A 17,467-nucleotide genomic window follows, 5' to 3' on the forward strand; every position below is an offset into this window, starting at 1 on the left:
CAATGAAATTTGTTTTTTTTTTTGTACTGAAATTTTGTTTTTTCAAATAATGTTACATTATGATTAGAATCAAACCTGAAAAAGATAAAAGTTGAAATTTTAGAGTTATTTCAATCATCTTTTTTTCATATAATTGTACAAATGTGATCTACACTTCAGTTACTAACTGTAACAGAACAAATATGTCCAGTTAGATTATATATTGAGTACAAATACATGACATGAACATCAAAATGCAATGAATTGAACAGCATAACAAGCAAATAAAGCCAGCCACCTCCATTTCTCATAACAAGCGCGGGTGAAGCTCCGGGTGTTAGCTTCGTCCTCTGTCACTGGCCTGCTGCTGGATCTGTAAATCGGGTTGGTCCTTCAAGACATTCAACTCTCTCCTCTGTCCACCTCCACCTCCACCTCCACCCGCCTCCTCTTTAACTGCTGATGATTTTGCTAACTTCTTCACCAACAAAACAACAACTATCAGCAGTCAGTTCTCAGCTCCACACACACAGGAACCCAGACCGACCCCTTCCATAGCCAACCCTCTCTCCTCCTTCTCTCCGCTAACCGAGGAAGAAGCATCTAAACTCCTCCTCTCCAGTCATCCTACCACCTGCCCTCTAGACCCCATCCCCTCACACCTTCTACAAGCCATCTCTCCCACACTTCTACCATCACTCACACACATCACCAACTCATCCCTCCAGACTGGCACTTTCCCTACCGCATTCCAGCAGGCTCGGGTTACTCCACTGCTTAAAAAACCAACACTAAACACATCATCTGTAGAGAATTACAGACCTATCTCTCTCCTACCATTCATTGCGAAAACACTTGAAAGAGCTGTTTTCAACCAAGTAACATCCTTCTTGTCTCTGAACAACCAGCTGGATGTCAACCAATCCGGCTTCAAGAAAGGGCACTCAACTGAGACTGCATTACTGTCGGTCACAGAAGCCCTACGGATCGCAAAAGCTGCCTCCAAATCTTCAGTCCTCATTCTCCTGGATCTGTCTGCTGCCTTTGACACTGTGAATCATCAGATCCTTATGTCCAGCCTCTCATCACTGGGCATCACAGGAACTCCTCTCCACTGGTTTGAGTCCTATCTCACAGGTCGGTCCTTCAGGGTTGCATGGAGAGGCGAGGTATCCAGAGCACATCAGCTGACCACAGGGGTTCCCCAGGGTTCAGTTCTTGGTCCCCTCCTCTTCTCCATCTACACTACATCACTGGGACACATCATACAGGCACACGGCTTCTCCTACCACTGCTATGCTGATGACACACAGCTCTTCCTCTCGTTTCAACCAGATGATCCCACAGTAGCTGCACAAATCTCAAGCTGTCTGGCGGACATCTCGACATGGATGAAGGAACATCACCTGCAGCTCAACCTGGCAAAGACTGAGCTTCTCGTCCTCCCTGCCAATCCGTCTCTACAGCACGACTTCACTATCCAGCTAGAGTCATCATCAATCACCCCATCAAAGTCGGTGAGAAATCTTGGAGTAACGTTTGATGACCAGCTGACCTTCACAGACCACATTTCAAAGACAGCTCGATCATGCAGGTTTGCACTGCACAACATCAGGAAGATCAGGCCTTTCCTAACTGAGCATGCAACACAACTTCTCGTCCAGGCCCTGGTCATTTCTAGGCTTGACTACTGCAATGCTCTTCTGGCTGGACTTCCATCATGTGCAACTAAACCCCTACAGATGATCCAGAATGCTGCAGCTCGTCTTGTCTTCAACGAGCCCAAGAGGGCCCACGTCACTCCTCTGTTCATCTCTCTGCACTGGCTACCTCTCGCTGCTCACATCAAGTTCAAGACATTGACGCTCGCTTACAGATCTATCACAGGCTCAGCTCCTCCTACTTTCACTCACTCCTACGAGTCTACATCCCTACCAGAAGCCTACGATCGGTCAACGAGCGACGTCTCGTGGTTCCATCACAGAAAGCCACAAAATCACTTTCCAGAACATTCTCATTCACAGTTCCCTGCTGGTGGAACGCTCTCCCCACCCTCATCCGGAATGCAGAATCCCTGACAACCTTCAAGAGACAGCTGAAAACCCTTCTCTTCCGTGAGCACTTAACCACATAAAAAAAAAAAAAAAAAAAATAAAAAATTCCTTTCCCTTTGAAACATCACTTATCATGCTTATGCTACTCTGAATAATGCCTGAACTTCGTATTCTGAGCACTTCTTGCGTTGTTGTTGTTTTTGCCTCTTCATGATGACTCGCTTAATTTAGTCCTAATTTGTAAGTCGCTTTGGATAAAAGCGTCTGCTAAATGACTAAATGTAAAATGTAAATGTACATAAATGTTACACATTTTGGCATAGCCCTACTCAATTTTCATTATTAATATTCTAACATTTTATCAATATTGCAAAGTCATCAAAACTGACTAAATATTTCGTGACCAAAAATGTGAAAAATAGGCCTACATCTAGCCTTAATGATCGTTCATTACATTCTTTTAACTATAAGCAACCCAATTTGTCTAGATCTGTATTATTTCCTTTGTATAATGTGCTTAAATATTGCTGCGCAGTCGTGTGATTTAGTCTGCTTGATTAACATTATTACAATGTATTCCTATTTAACTCTGATATGTAGCCTATATATATAAGGTCCTCGAATGTGTTCGAATATTTCACCAGCATCAGCCTTTTCACAGTTTCTATCACTCTGCTTGTCTGTGTTTGCACAACTTGCATCATTAAGCCAGTAGGTGGTGACAAGTGACTGTCTTTATGAGTGAACAATTGAAATTTAATTGAACTGATTTAATAGTGCCAAAAACATTGATTAACTCAAGAAAGAAACAAGTTGCTGAAACCAATCTAATGCTAAAAAGTTTACATCTAAGCAAAATAATCCTTGAAAGATTTCTCATTTAAGGCCATTCCTGTTTGGAATATGTGATTGTGTATTGTCAACAATAAGCAGAAACATTTTGCATTTCCATTTTCTAGTGTGAATCATTCATTTCAACATTTATCCTCATTCTCATGTTTAAGAATCTGTTATCTTGACAAATAATTTATGCTACTGCCCACTGACAGGCTTTTAAAGCTATTGTTATCAAAAAATGTTGGCCTTCAAACACCTTAAAATTCACATATGTAGGTCTGAGAAATCAAAATCTTCTCGGGGGAGCATGCCCCCGAACCCCCCTAACTACCTCACATTTGAATGTGTGTGTCTGTGTGGTAATATGGCCTGGTGTGGCTACAGTGCCAGGACTGATTTTTTTAATCAGTCTGCCCCCTGCATATAGGCCTAAAATATACATTATTCTCTGTATCGAATCATGTTATCTTGTTACCCACCCCAGCCCCTGATGTTTTGGGCTCAGCCCCTGGTGTTTTTAAAACTTAGAAACGCTCCTGCCTGGCAGTGGTTCTAGTAGGGCTGGTCGAGGCCCTCTTCAAACCTCTGGAGTCGGCTGAGGCCAAGATCCTTTCCCTCAAGGTAGCTTTTTTTATTAGCCATTACTTCTCTGAGGAGAGTAAGAGACCTTCATGCGATCTCTATATCTCATGGGTGCCTGGAGTTTGCTCCAGGCGACATTAAGGCTATCTTGCATCCCAGGCCGGGCTATGTGCCTAAAATGCCATCTGATGTGGCACGGCCTACGGTTCTGCAGGCTTTTCATCCTCCACCTCACGTGACGCTGGATGAAGAAAGACTTGATTTGCTCTGCCCTGTCAGAGCTCTCTTCATGGCGGAAGTCAGACCAGTCGCTGGTGTGCTTCGGGTCGCCCAAGAAGGGGCCAAACAGACCATCAGTAACTGGGTCGTTCAGTCGTCTCTATGGCCTATCAGGTGCACAGCTTGTCTTCACCTTTGGCCGTGAGGGCTCATTCAACCAGAGGCATGGCATCCTCTACTGCCCTCCTTTCAGGGGCCCCGATCCAAGAAGTGTGTGATGCCAGGATGGGCCACCCCTCATACTTTCATCAGATTCTATAGCCTGGACATTCCTTCTATGCCAGACACTCTAGTGCTCTCGTCCTAAGTGTGCCAATGCGCAGCTTCACACTGGGACAGGCAGGGCTCGCTGTGGCATAGTGGGTACTTGTTCCCCAAACGCAGTTCAAGTTTCCTCGAAAGGGAACGTCTCGGATTACGACTGTAACCCTTGTTCCCTGAAAAAGGGAGCGAGAACTGCGTCCACCACGCCTTCCCCTGCCTCGGAGTGACTTGCTTCATCGCAGAAGTAGGGCTGGGCGATAAAACGATAACGATAATTACCGCAATATAATTTTTCTCGATAAAACGATATCAAGAGGTCAATAAATGTTCGATAATGTTTGCGCCAAAAGCAGAACGAAACTCATTTAAACCGCGCGCCACACGGACCATTTATCCGCTCGGCTCAAAGTCCAAACGGCAGCGCAGCGCGAGCTCACTAGAGCAGATGCGTTTATTCTGATCGGTCTCGGTCACGAGATCCAGTGAGAAGCGCTTGAATTCAGCGAGGAACACACATGTCTCAGTGATTTAAACCAGTTTAAAGACAGATGAAACAGCGCTGACAAACAGGAGAAACACTGCGCGCAACGATACAGTCAGAAGGCTTTTCCGTCTACAAATTCCCACCATTTACCATGGATTTGCTGTAACGTTAGTCTAGTAATATTAACTGCACCATGAAATGTGGGATATACATATTGAATTGTATTATATTATTAATGTAGACAATGTATTAAAGGACTAATGGAATATAATTACAGTATTTAATAATGTATTTAGGCTACTGTTTTTCATACAAATACCATAGAAACCATAAAGTTACATTGCCATGATAGTGACTCTGGTTTCTACAACTTTCACTTAGGAGCAAAAATCTGCCTTTAAACTTGAAAGAAATAAAGATTTGACTTTTATCGTGATAATTATCGATATCGACTGATTATCGTGATATTTTTTTTTGGCCATATCGCCCAGCCCTACGCAGAAGCTAACTCTGTTGTGTGCCGGCGTCCCTTTGTCACATTATGTCATGATATGAGCACCAATAAGGATTGGATTAGTTTCATTCATACTTCAGATGCGTTACGCTAAGGGCGTTCCCCAAAGTGTTGCAGTCGTAACCCGAGACGTTTTATGGCCTCATTTCAGTGACTTTTTTCCACCAACCACGCATAAACACAATTTTGTCAAAACTACATACTTTTACATACATGCTGCTCACATATTATTGTAGCAGAGTTTGTGCTGAATACAGCGTAATCAGACTTTAGACATGAAAGTGTAATACACTTTCAGAAATAGAAATAAGCACAAATGTCAGAGCACCTCCAGGGCCCAGAACACACCTCAGAGGGTTAAAGAGCGCTGTTTGGATAAGAAAAAGCTTTTGGTCGTTTACTGGACATTATGAAGTGTTCAAAATAACTAAATTAAATGTTATTTTTATATGTTGTTGAATTAAAGGTTCATTTTACCAAACTTTGTTGTTTTCTGCTAAGACATGCAATTAAGAACAAATGAGATAATATTTAGAATATGAATCTAACTTTCACTATTAGCTTCATCATGGGAATGACGAATCTCTCAGTCAAAAGTATAAACCACTGACAGTAAGCATTAGTTAATCAGATATATTTGATCAGACATATTCAGATGAGCAAAGATATGATTACCACGTCCGGAGAGTTCTGAAGAGACACTGGCAATGAGAGAAAATCCTCATCCGGGGTTTCTTCTGGATTGTGTCTGCATGACCTGCATGTTTTTGGGGTCTTCATAGTGCCCTTAAAAAGCTACAAAGATGTGAAGAAATCAGACTTTAGTGATGATCCACAGTATCCAGCACATTAGACTGCTGATAAACCTTTAATTGTGTCTCATGCCAACAAATGATAGTCAAGGATCCGTGTGAAGCAAGTGTGTAAAGACAATGAAGAAGCAGATCATCAAGACCAAATATGAGGCAATAATATCTCTGGAAATCACCTGAACTTTCTTTGGAGAAACACTTCCAGAGCTGAACTGCTGTGAGATGATAGATGGTCCTTATGAAAGTCATTGAATAGATTCAGAAGAAACTAGTTACCTTAGAGGATCCAGGAGTCTTTTCAATGATCGAATGTAGATGTTCTGCTGCATCTTGTTGTATACCAACTTTGGGTTTGATGGAGAGAGAGCAAATAATAATCAAACACTTATACTGAGTAACTTTCATCAGCAGAAACATTGACTGAATGCTGGAAACAGCAATAAAGAGACCAACCACCTGTAATGCCGAGGCTCTTCAAGACTCCAGCTGCTGAAACTGCAGTGTTCTGTTGTGTTTCTAATTCACTGAACAACTTCTTCAACTCTCCAGCCAAGTGTCCATCAGATGAACCCAAACTACAGAAGACACTGAGTGTTTATTGATCGGCTGTTTGTCATGTTGTTTCCACTGCTGGAAGTGAAAGATGTTTCTTTACCTCTGGACATGTTGCTTGAATCTCTTCGTCATGAAGAGCGTCTGAAGAACTGCATTCAAGTAGCAGGTGTTCCCTTCATTCTCCAGCCCACAGTATCCTGATATGAGAAACACATTAACACTGGACTGACGTCCATCCAGCTGACCAGAGAAACTCCAGAAACACATCCAGCAGATCTTACAACATACAGAGCCATCGAGTGTCCATCGAGATCAGAAACTGATCAACGCTTTAAAGAAAATCTAAAACTAAAAGCATTTTTATTCCACATAAGCCAACCAATATTCATCAGCTTTAACAGCAATGAGATGAAATGTGAAAAAATAAGTCTTTTATCAGCCCATGTGTGACAATAATGTCCATCTTAAGAAAACAATCCAATTCTGAATTGATGAGTGAACTACGGTGAACAAAGTCACTAAAGATGAAACTGTTTCTCACAGAAAACAAACTGGATCATTGTGACAAACACAGACAGTAACGTGAGGCATCAATACTTTTGTCTAGCAGGAGATTTACATCTCCACAGGGTTTCAGGGACGGAGACAGTGTTTTTTGTCAGTGCAGCTTCTCTTGCTTTATTGATGGAGGATGTTCAGAGAAGTACAAGGAATTTTCAAAGAAAATAAAATGGCGTAACTGTGGTGTGAGAACAGAATGTGATCTATATTGTATATCTTCTCTTTCTGGGACTGGATTACGAAAACATCCTTACTAGTTTAAATTCTATTTCAATCATAGCTTATTTTAAGACTGAAGATATGAAGTTATGTAAAACGGCCCCAGATCTCTTAGTGGTTTCAAACAAAACAACCTATAAATCATTGGTGAGACTACATAAGGGCCAGGGTGGCACTGGTCCACACAGAGTATTATTTTCTGAGGAAGGAGAAACACATACATGACAATAATAATTACTCAAATACATGAATTAGTGGATGTTGCTCCTAAAACTTGGCAGCGTGTACATGGTTGCTGGTCAAGCATGAAAAAAACAAACAAAAGATTTATTCAAATTCTGAATGGATTATATATCGCCTAGAAAGCGTGCAAAGAGTGGTCCATTTATAATCACTAAAGCTGTCACTCATCTTAGTTCATCGCGATGATGCAGTCTCATGAAGTTCTGTTATAATCAAGGAAGTTGTCTACACCGTCATAATGAAATGATTATGACATTAAACTGACGTTGTTCCCTACGGCCCTCCCCCCACGCCCGGAGTATGGAGCCCCAACTCGGCTTATTTGTTGGAGTGACACCTGGTCAAAGTTGAAACTTCAAGCGGGTGTATCTCTGGGACCATGCAATATGCTTAAAATTATTATTAAAGTACAGTATGTAAATAGCCTATGCACTATGTTTGACAAGACAAGGCGATTTAGCTGTTGTAGAAAAACTAATAAAGAATAGCAGTCACATCAATTGTTCTCCCCTCAGCCATGTTAAAGACTGTGGTCTGCTCAATATGGACACTCCACATCAAAATTATCTCCGAGGCTCCTAGTGGTAAATACGAGGGCATTCATGTCCAATATTTAACTAGGAAACTAGTCTTACACATGCTGCGCTATGATTATTTACCTCATTTATTGTTCTTATTCTGTTCATTGGTTATTTTATTTATGAATGAATTTTGTTGTTTTCTTGAAACTTGGCTGACAATAAATGCCATTTAACTAATCTTAAATGTAAAAGTATTTGTATCCCATGTATTGTAAAATTATGTAATGTATTATATATCAAAATAATGTCATATAATAGGAATTCATTTTACTACTGTATAAATGTAAGTGGTAACACTGACAGACTATGACAAGATACTATGACAAGATACTGAAAAACATTGCAGGATGAGCAAATAAAAGTTTTCCATGATTAAAACAAGGTTGATAAAATGCTTTCCCCTGGTTTCACAGCCAAGGCTCAACAGAAAGCGACTTGCACTTTTTTGTGCAATTAAATGAAAGCAAAAGTGAAATTTTTTTTTGCCCCTCCAGGTCTTCATCTCTTTTTAATGTAGATTCTATTGCTGCCAGTGTTCGACCTCATGTGAGGAATCTTGGGGTTACATTTGATTTGTCACTAAACTTTGAGAAACAGATCAGCACAGTGGTAAAGGGCAGTTTCTTCCATCTGAGATCGGTTGCAAAATTACAACAGTTTCTACCTCTGAAAGATTTGGAGACCGTAATCCACACTCTCATAACATCTCATCACATTTCTCCCATTTCAGTGACTGTACATTGGCTTCCTGTAAAGTTAACAATTGATTTTAAAATGGCTGTGTTAGTGTGGCTCACATTATTGGGTCCGCTTGCAAGTCACAGCAGCACAAATTACGTGACCAGCAACATATTTCTGCTTCAAATATTGTGAGTGTTGGTTTCAGACATTATTTTATTAAAGTGCATTTGTCAGTGCCGCACTCGTGCTGACTCTTATTCTGCCTGACAGAAAGAAAAGCTCATAGCTTACTGAAGGCGGAGCGTTTCGACCAATCAGATGAAAGGGGCGTTTCAGCGCCGCCCACGTGTGCAAATGAAATATCTAACCCATTAACCGACTTGTAAACCACAAACCAAAAATTATCGAGCCAAAATCTAATTTTTCATTTTTTAAACTAAACTAAAAAACGAATAAACGAGCTGGTTTTCATTTCTCGTTATTCCATTCCAAATGAAAGTACACGGACCTCCATTATGTGATACGCTGTGTACAACTGAAATTCCCACAAGGATTTCAACATCATATTATTTGAAATGCATCATAGATACATTTTCCAAAGATGTTTAAAAAAGTTTGTTCTTGTTTAAATTCAAACAATAGCATATTACACGTGACTAGTCCTGATTAGTTCCAGAGCCGTTGAATGGTTGTGATTGGTTTGATTGGTTCTTATGGTCAATGAGCTCTATTTAATAGAAAACATAGTGTTGTTTTTACCCAGCTTCAAGTTTGCATGGCGTGTGACATTTGGGAACCTCATTATAATGTGATTCTAGTTAAGATTTGTATTACATATCCTCCCCCCAATCCCCCCAACCCCCCCACATTTCTGCTGCCAACCCTGCTTGCCCTTCAGCTCTGCTTCGTGTATTCTCAAAACGGTCCATCTACAAAATCACAGCAGAGCATTTATCTTCCGTCTGGGAAATTCGAGACTAGTATTAGTAAACTTGTCTCTTTTGATGAAGAGACTCATTGCCAGTCACTGCCTGAAGTAAAAGAGGGCTGCCCACTCTCACGCATTCACCGTGAGACTCACGCAATTGTCACTTTTCACACTCTCTCACGCCACACATTCATTTTCTCACGCAACTTACCGAAATGTATATTCCTCATACATAATATCGACCAATCAGTGTTTTTCAACCGCACAAAGGTCGATATAACAGCTGGAGAACAATTATGTCACATTACCTCAGGAAAGCCATTTAATGACTATGATAGGCTATAGCACGTTATTTTGGCTAGAAAAAAGAGCTAGAGAGAGAGTATTTTGCTAATTATGTGTAGGCCTACTATATTACATATTTATTATCTTTTTTACTTATATCATTAAACAGTTGTTATTATGATAAAAAATACATTATATTTAATTAAATTTTTTATTTTTATTACATTTTTACTGTCGACGGTGCGTCTCCCTTCCAAGCAATTTACTAGCGCTCAGCTTTTGCCACCCGGAAGAACATCTATTACTGTTGTGACGTCATGGTGAATTGTCGTATACATAGTTCCCACAGGCCAATTAATGTCACGTGACCTCACCGGAGACGCCATCTTTGCTGTGTTTACAAAGTTTTACAAGCAAATTTCGAATATTCCTTTGTTTATAATGTTACGAAAATCATGAAGAGACAAAGAGACAGAGATTATAAAGAGACTATTAACACAAGACAGAGAGAGGTACAATGCGAAAATTTCAGTCATAAATGGTGTGGATGTATGCGCTAACGAAGGAAGCATAAGCACTGATTATGCAGCTTTGCCTCAGATACAGTATTATCATGTGTAACGTTACCATTATCTGGTATTGGCTAGGAGTTTTTACACGTGAGCAATTCCGAGCCTGGAATGTGGAAATCACTGGAGGCGTACAATCAGTTTGCCGAGGGTTGGGTTGGTGACGTTTGCTCAAGTGCAATCAATGGAAAAGTAGAATGAATATATACACGGTATAAAAATAAATAAAACTCACGTGCAAATTAATGTAATGTAATGCGGAACTACTTTGTACGCGGGTTCTGTAGGGACATAATCTGAGATTGCAATGATGGAGTGTGTGTGTGAGTGTGTGTGTGTGAGAGAGAGAGAGAGAGAGAGAGAGAGAGCGCGGGCGAGATCGAACAGTGGAAACAATGTTGTTTTTGTATGTTTTTAATACCTCGTCATTTTGAATACGTGACATCATTCAAGTTTCTTTCCTGATTATCCTCGCCAGCCATAACCTCCGTCGTTGTTCTGACTTCTCACATTCATGAAGTCTAATGACGGGTATACTGTAAAATCCAAATTTAACTGAACCTGCGGCACGATTTGAACATCCATTGACCCAGCAGGAGATGACCATTTTCACTTTTTATCACGAAATTAACTCGTTTCAGCTTCTTCTAATGTTCTGCCCACAGCATGCCCACAGAAATGGTGCCGGGTCGGCAAATGCCCGTATGTTGTGACATAATGTAGGAACGCTTAAGTGCAGGGGCGGCAGGGTGGTCGTTTTGTCGCTATGGTTACACACACACCGTTGTGGTGCGCTCAAAGTCATCTGTCAGTTGTGCAGTTACCCAAATCTCCTGAATGAAGTTAAAACCCATCATGTCACTGGAATGGCGTCCCTTCTCTGATGACGTAGGTTTGACTGCTTGGGTTGGGAAACGCTTAACCACTCCCCTCAAACCGTTAGTCTGTTATGAGGGAGAGATGGAGAGGAGGAGCGCTAGAGTAAAACCCTGCCCTCTGTTCAATATTCCGTTTCACTGGGAAATACGTCACAACACTGGAGAAAAGTCGTTTGCAACTTCCGGTTCACGCGGACTTTAAAATCAATCAAAGTGCTCATTGCCGCTGCGATCAGTGGCTCGGATAAAGTGTTTTCTCGTGTGGCTCGCGCACACGCCGCACTGTCTTCACTCGGACGCGCGCTTCAATCCGTTGCGGATACTCCCCAGATAGCACACACGTACGTCTGGCCGACATCGGCCCAACATCGAGCGTCGGCCTCCCTCCCTATAACATCGCAAAGGCGTCGGCCAGGCGTAGGCAGATCTCTGTCACAGTCAGTGCTCTATTTCCCAGCTCCGTTACGTCGGCCTTAGGTCGGCCCACTATATGGGAGGCCGATGTCGCGTTTATGTTTGCGCGGGTCCAAATAATGAAATGTGTTTTATAATTAACCATTTTGATAAATTATGTGATAAAAATATGAGAAATGGCTGGTGTTTTAGACATGTAGCGCGGTATGCTGCACAATTTAAACCTCTGCGTGCATCTCAGACATGCTCAACAACAGTAGGCCTATATTTCGTTTTTAAAGGGACGGCGCCAGCTCTGCTGTACAAAAATGTTTTTTTTGTTTTGTTTTTGTATAAATTAAATTATGAACAGGGTTCCCACACCTTGGTTAACTTCAGATTCAAGGACCTTTCAAGGACTTTCCAGGTCCAATACCCTCAAATTCAAGGACTTATGGGGACACATATGTGGTGTTCAACAACAAACGTTGAGGTACCATCGTAGTAATTTTGTGCACTTGAACGTCATGGCAACGTACAACACAAAGTACCTCACGTGGGAAACACTTTACGTAACATGTAAATGCGCATAATTAACGTTAATCAAGCAAGCTAGAATGCATAGGCCACAAAGTGTTGGCAAAATAACACAGGAATAATATGGATTTTTTTCCAGAAAACGTCTTGCACAAAATAAATTCAAGCACTTTCAAGGACCTGTATCTATGTATGTTTATTTTCAAAAACTTTCCAGGGCCTTGAAATATTTTTTTCAGATTCACAAACTTTCAAGGATTTCAAGGACCCGTGGGAACCCTGTATGAATTAAATAAAATGAAACCTTTAAAAATATGTTTTTACTGAAATATAAAATACATTTTTGAACATGTATAGTAGAGCTGTAGGCTGCACAATAGGCCTTATAAGCTCTCCGTCTCAGACATGCTCAGCACTATCGATCTGCGTCTCTCCTGTGCTGCACGCGCTGAATTAAAGTGACAGCGCATATGGTTCGTGGTCAAAACCCAAAATGAACACAGACTGACATGAAAATATAGTAATCTCACCATAAATGCATTTAATTAAATTATAGTCTACTAGGCTACTATTTTTCACAGACATCTTTTTACTTTAAGCCCGGGGATAAAAGGAATTAACACTTACCAGGAGTAGGCCTATACTTTAGCAAAAATAAAAATAACTAATGAATAATAACTAAGCCAAAAGTTTTTATTTTATTTTTATTATTATTGTGAGTGACTGCAGTACAGTGTGGGCATAGGCCATATTGCACCTATGAATGAGTCATAGATCTCCAAAATCAGTTTTAAAATTCATAATTTAATATTAATGAGATTAATGAGAACATTAAAGTAATGTTCTAATTCTTGATGTTTGTAAATGCTGCATGATTTTGACGTGGTTTAATCAATGGCCGTGCGCGTGAACTTTCAAGTCGCTTTCAAACACTGGAGGGGCCGCGGCGCAGAGTTGCCATGGAAACGGCGCGGGACCACTGCGACTGGTAAGCAGGAAAACTCCCTCTCTCGCTGTTGTTTTCACTGCTTTCAGGTGATATTAGTCTCCAAAATCACAGGAATAATACACACAACTGTTCTTCACACTTCTCTTACTTGTAATTAATACGCTTCTGTTGAATATTTACTTTTATAGACATGGTTTTGTGTATATGAAAAAAGTCCGTTAGCATCTCAACCGTTAACAAAGTTAACTTAACTCGGTTGAGCTTTTGTTTATGAAAGTTTGGGCTTTTAATCGCCTCTTATGTGTATATGAGAGGTTTTGTAAAGGTTTTCCTTGGAAGTGAGCTAATTTATTTTACACAAAGTAAACATAAACGTATGTAATCAGTGACGTCACTTACATTTAGTGAGACAATTGACCCTTCGCAGGGAGCTTGATTGACAGGTGATCTGACCAATCATACTTCGCCATCCGCCATTTTGTCCGACAAAGCAGTCAGGAGAGTTAGTAGATTAACATAGGAGGATTTGAACTTGAAAAACGGAGTGTACTGACGCCTTTCTGTGGTTAAAACAACATTCCTTTTTGTGTTTGTTCATGTTTATTTGAGGCTATAAATTAACTAGAAGGAAGAGATGATCGGTTCACGAGCAGCTTTAACTGATGCTCTACAGCGATCTGTCACGGCACATTAAAGAGCAACAAAACGGTATTTATTGTTAAAATTTCTTTTTAAAAATGACCAAATTTGAAAGGTGAGACTTTGTTTAATATGTTTAATATCAAACGTAACCTGCTCTGTCCTGTCTGTCAGCGTGTTGTCAGTCTCCTCTCTACTCCGCGATGTATTTTTCACTGCATGAGAACATGGTGTGGCATGAGAACGGCGTAGCTTGTCGGACATAGCGACAGTAACTAAGGGGGGCGGGTCTTTGCGAACGGTCAATTGGTTGAAACTAGCTCAGTGGTAAACAAATATTGATAAAAAAAATGTTCTGTGATTTCAGCAGCAACAAAATTACCCATAGCAGAGGGAAAGCTCCACAACTTCAACATTTCTGAAGAAGCTGCTGCCGGAGAAGTAGGAAATACAGGTAGGAAATCCAAAACTAAAGAATTAATTATTGATTTTAGGAAACAGAGCCCCCCTCTTCCCCTCACTATCATGGCCAACCTATTGAGATAGTACAAGAATACAAGTACCATGGCACAATAATTGATGGTAAGCTATGTTTTGAATCACACACTGATGCTGTTTGTGCCAAAGCCCAGCAGCGAATGTATTTCTACCGTAGACTGAGGAATTTTAACATTGACCCCACTTTGATGAGAATGTTTTATTGAGTCTGTTTTATCCTTCTGTTTTATCTGCTGGTTTGGTTCCTTGTCTACAAAAAACAAAAACGATTAGAGAGTATTGTTAGGACATGTAGCAAGATTGCAGGCATTAACTCCCCCAACTCTCCAACACAGTGGCAAAGAAGGCACTATCTATTGCAGCTGACCCTAGTCATCCTTTGTCCTGCCAGTTTAAGCTTCTTCCCTCAGGCCGCAGGTACTCCATGCCAGGGACGTGCGGTCAGGGTAGGCAGGGTAGGCAGTGCCTCACCAAAGGAAATGTTGACATTACATTTATTAATTCCAAGAACTTTATTAATTCACCACATTATTAATTGCATTTATTTTATTCCAAATATTAATTTTTGTAACAAAAATTTTCAGGAATACACATATAATATACTCATTTTGCCATTGTTTGCTCCTAAAACCATTGTTTCATGCAGGAAATGCAAGGCCATGGCCATTGAGGCAGAGGTTAGCAGTGCCTCTTTGGTCCATAGAACGTAGTTTACGTAGGTTTGCGCATGCGCAGTCAGTTCTCATGCTATCTTGAATTATCAACATTGAGGCAGAGACCGAGCTTGCTTCATGTCACGTGATCCACTCGCTCTCACTCAATCCGCGCTTCCCGATCTAGCGGCGCCTAGCGTTGGCTGTCAACAGGCCCGGGCTGGGTAATCGGGAGAATTCCCGGTGGGCCGCTTCACTTTTGGGCCGGTCGAGGATTTTCTTTTTTCACACTTGTCACGTTAGTTACATTAGGCTACACACGTTCGGACGTTCCGCATTCTGACACCGCAGCGCGCAGCCTCTGCATAGGTTGTACCATGTGAGGGAGTTCTCCCCTCCCCTCCTATAGAGTTGGTTGGGTCCATAGCCCGTCTTTTCCAAAACGTTTTCTCAGGAGTAGGCTACCGCGGCACCGCCGGCGCCTACCGATAGCTGGGCCGGCCCTACCATAATGCGTCAGGGAGGATGGATGGGAGGAAGAGGCCAGGAGGTATGGAAGCTTGTTTCCGCCACAGAATAAAACATTTTAAAAGATAATTGCGACTTATTATCTCACAATTGCGAGTTTACATCTCGCAATTCTGTCATTATTTCTCAGAATTGCGTGAAATAAAGTCGCAATTGCATGTTATAAAGTCAGAATTGCAAGATATAAAGTCAGAATTGTGTGAAATAAAGTCGCAATTGCTTCTTATAAAGTCTAAGTGAATTATTATTTAACCTTTACATTATTTGTTGAACCATGGCATTAATACAAACTACAATAGTGACTAGGCTGCTTGTCGGTTCGCTGACACCGCGCCGCCTCCCTCTCTTAACGTTACTGTGTCCCGCACAAAACATTTGTTTGTTGTATAAGTCATAAGATAGATGTGTGTAGATTTGTGTAGATTTGATTGTGTATTAGCCTCACATATGACTGACTTTGCTGTATGCAGGCAGCGATGTGATGATGCCTGATATGAACTTGGGTTGCTACATTAACTGAATGAATATATAAACATATATGCCACATTGATAGGTCACAGCCTACCCATGACAAGATTTCACCGCACGTTACTGCTCCATGCCCAGGTGCAGGTCAAATACATTCAGAAACTCTCTTATCCCGACTTCTATCTCGATTTTAAACAATTTGTCAAAACTGTTTTAATGTATTTCTTTACTAGTGTGTTTTAGAGACTGTGAGTATTCTATATTATGCTGTATTGATGTGTGTTGTGTCCTTGTGTTTATCTGCTGGCCGTACAAATAATTGCCCCTCGGGGACAGGTGTACCGAAGAAGCTCATTTAATAACTTCGTATCCATTTTGTCACAATATTTTTCACCATGCATCTGTTACTTTCCTATTTTTTTTTATTTCTCAAATTTAATATTGTTATTTGCTTAATTTATTTTAAGAAGGTTTTGACATCCAAACGTAAATTACACTGTTATGAGCAATATTAAATGAATAAGTAAACCCCAAAACAAATTCTGTTATCCTAATTAAGAAATAATTTTCTGGATGTTCTTTATATTCTTTCTCTTTTCTGCATTTCACCTCTGCTGTAGCTTCTTTACTTGTAATAAACCTGGCATTATATAATAATATTGTTGGCTCTGTGACAAATGTTGTGTTCCTAGATCCTTCAGTGTTGATGCCCTGGCCTCCACCGTAGCAGAGTTGGGCGGATCATCATCTCTACGGCGCTATGAACCATATGATTAGTAAGTAAAACTTCAAACATAAACTAATGTCAAACATACACTAATAGGTTGGTTTCACGTGACGTCACGCTGCTGCATCGCGAGAGCGCGAAATTCAGATGGAGGGCAGGAAGTGAAATAGCTGAGGATCTGCCGTCTGAAAAATGCCAAGTTTTGTGTAGTTTACGGCTGCTCCAATCGTTCTAATCGAGAAAAGGGACAGGGTTTTTATAGAGTACTGAAGATTGTCACTCATAAAGGTGAGAAATGTAAAAATCTCACAGAACAACACCGTAAAAAGTGGATTTTTAACGTAAGTTACGTCTGCGGTCGGGAGGAGCAGAGTCTGTTAATGTCTGTGTCTGCAACGACCACTTCGTCGGAGGTATGTTAGCTAGCCAACGTGTTTTTTGTGTCTGTGTTTATATAGCATTAGGTTGTCGTTAAATGCTCATTTACTGTCAGTGAAACGTGACCCAATTCCGATTTTTTGCTCATATGTGACACAGATCCGATGTGTTCTATGACACTGTAAACAGGAAAAAAAACGCATGCATTCGGATATTTCCAGATCGGTTTCAGGCCTCATTCATATGTGGAAATAAATCGGATTTGTGCCAGTGCGACTGTCATGTAAACAGGCAGATCGGATTATCTGAGGCATCAACGTCTCCGCGGTTAAAGCCAATATTTTAAACACAATATGCTCCCACCAGTCCTGATCTCTCTCACACACAATAAC

At 40.8% G+C, this 17,467-nt stretch overlaps 1 protein-coding gene across 2 annotated transcripts in view; it reads right to left on the reverse strand.

Annotated features, from left to right (window-relative positions):
* LOC308684486 (ubiquitin carboxyl-terminal hydrolase 12-A-like) overlaps nt 1–17,467 on the reverse strand; it is a 59,787-nt gene that overhangs the window by 31,230 nt on the left and 11,090 nt on the right. For both annotated transcript variants that reach the window (XM_081355725.1, XM_081355724.1), the window contains exons 2-5: nt 6,461–6,557; nt 6,262–6,380; nt 6,082–6,149; nt 5,669–5,788 (exon numbers count right to left, since the gene is read on the reverse strand). In XM_081355725.1, the coding sequence (XP_081211851.1) occupies nt 5,669–5,788; nt 6,082–6,149; nt 6,262–6,380; nt 6,461–6,557 (404 nt within the window). The remainder of the gene's footprint in view (nt 1–5,668; nt 5,789–6,081; nt 6,150–6,261; nt 6,381–6,460; nt 6,558–17,467) is intronic.

Source organism: Scardinius erythrophthalmus (genome assembly GCF_964197995.2).
Source record: "Scardinius erythrophthalmus genome assembly, chromosome: 24".
Classification (NCBI taxonomy): Eukaryota; Metazoa; Chordata; class Actinopteri; order Cypriniformes; family Leuciscidae; genus Scardinius; species Scardinius erythrophthalmus.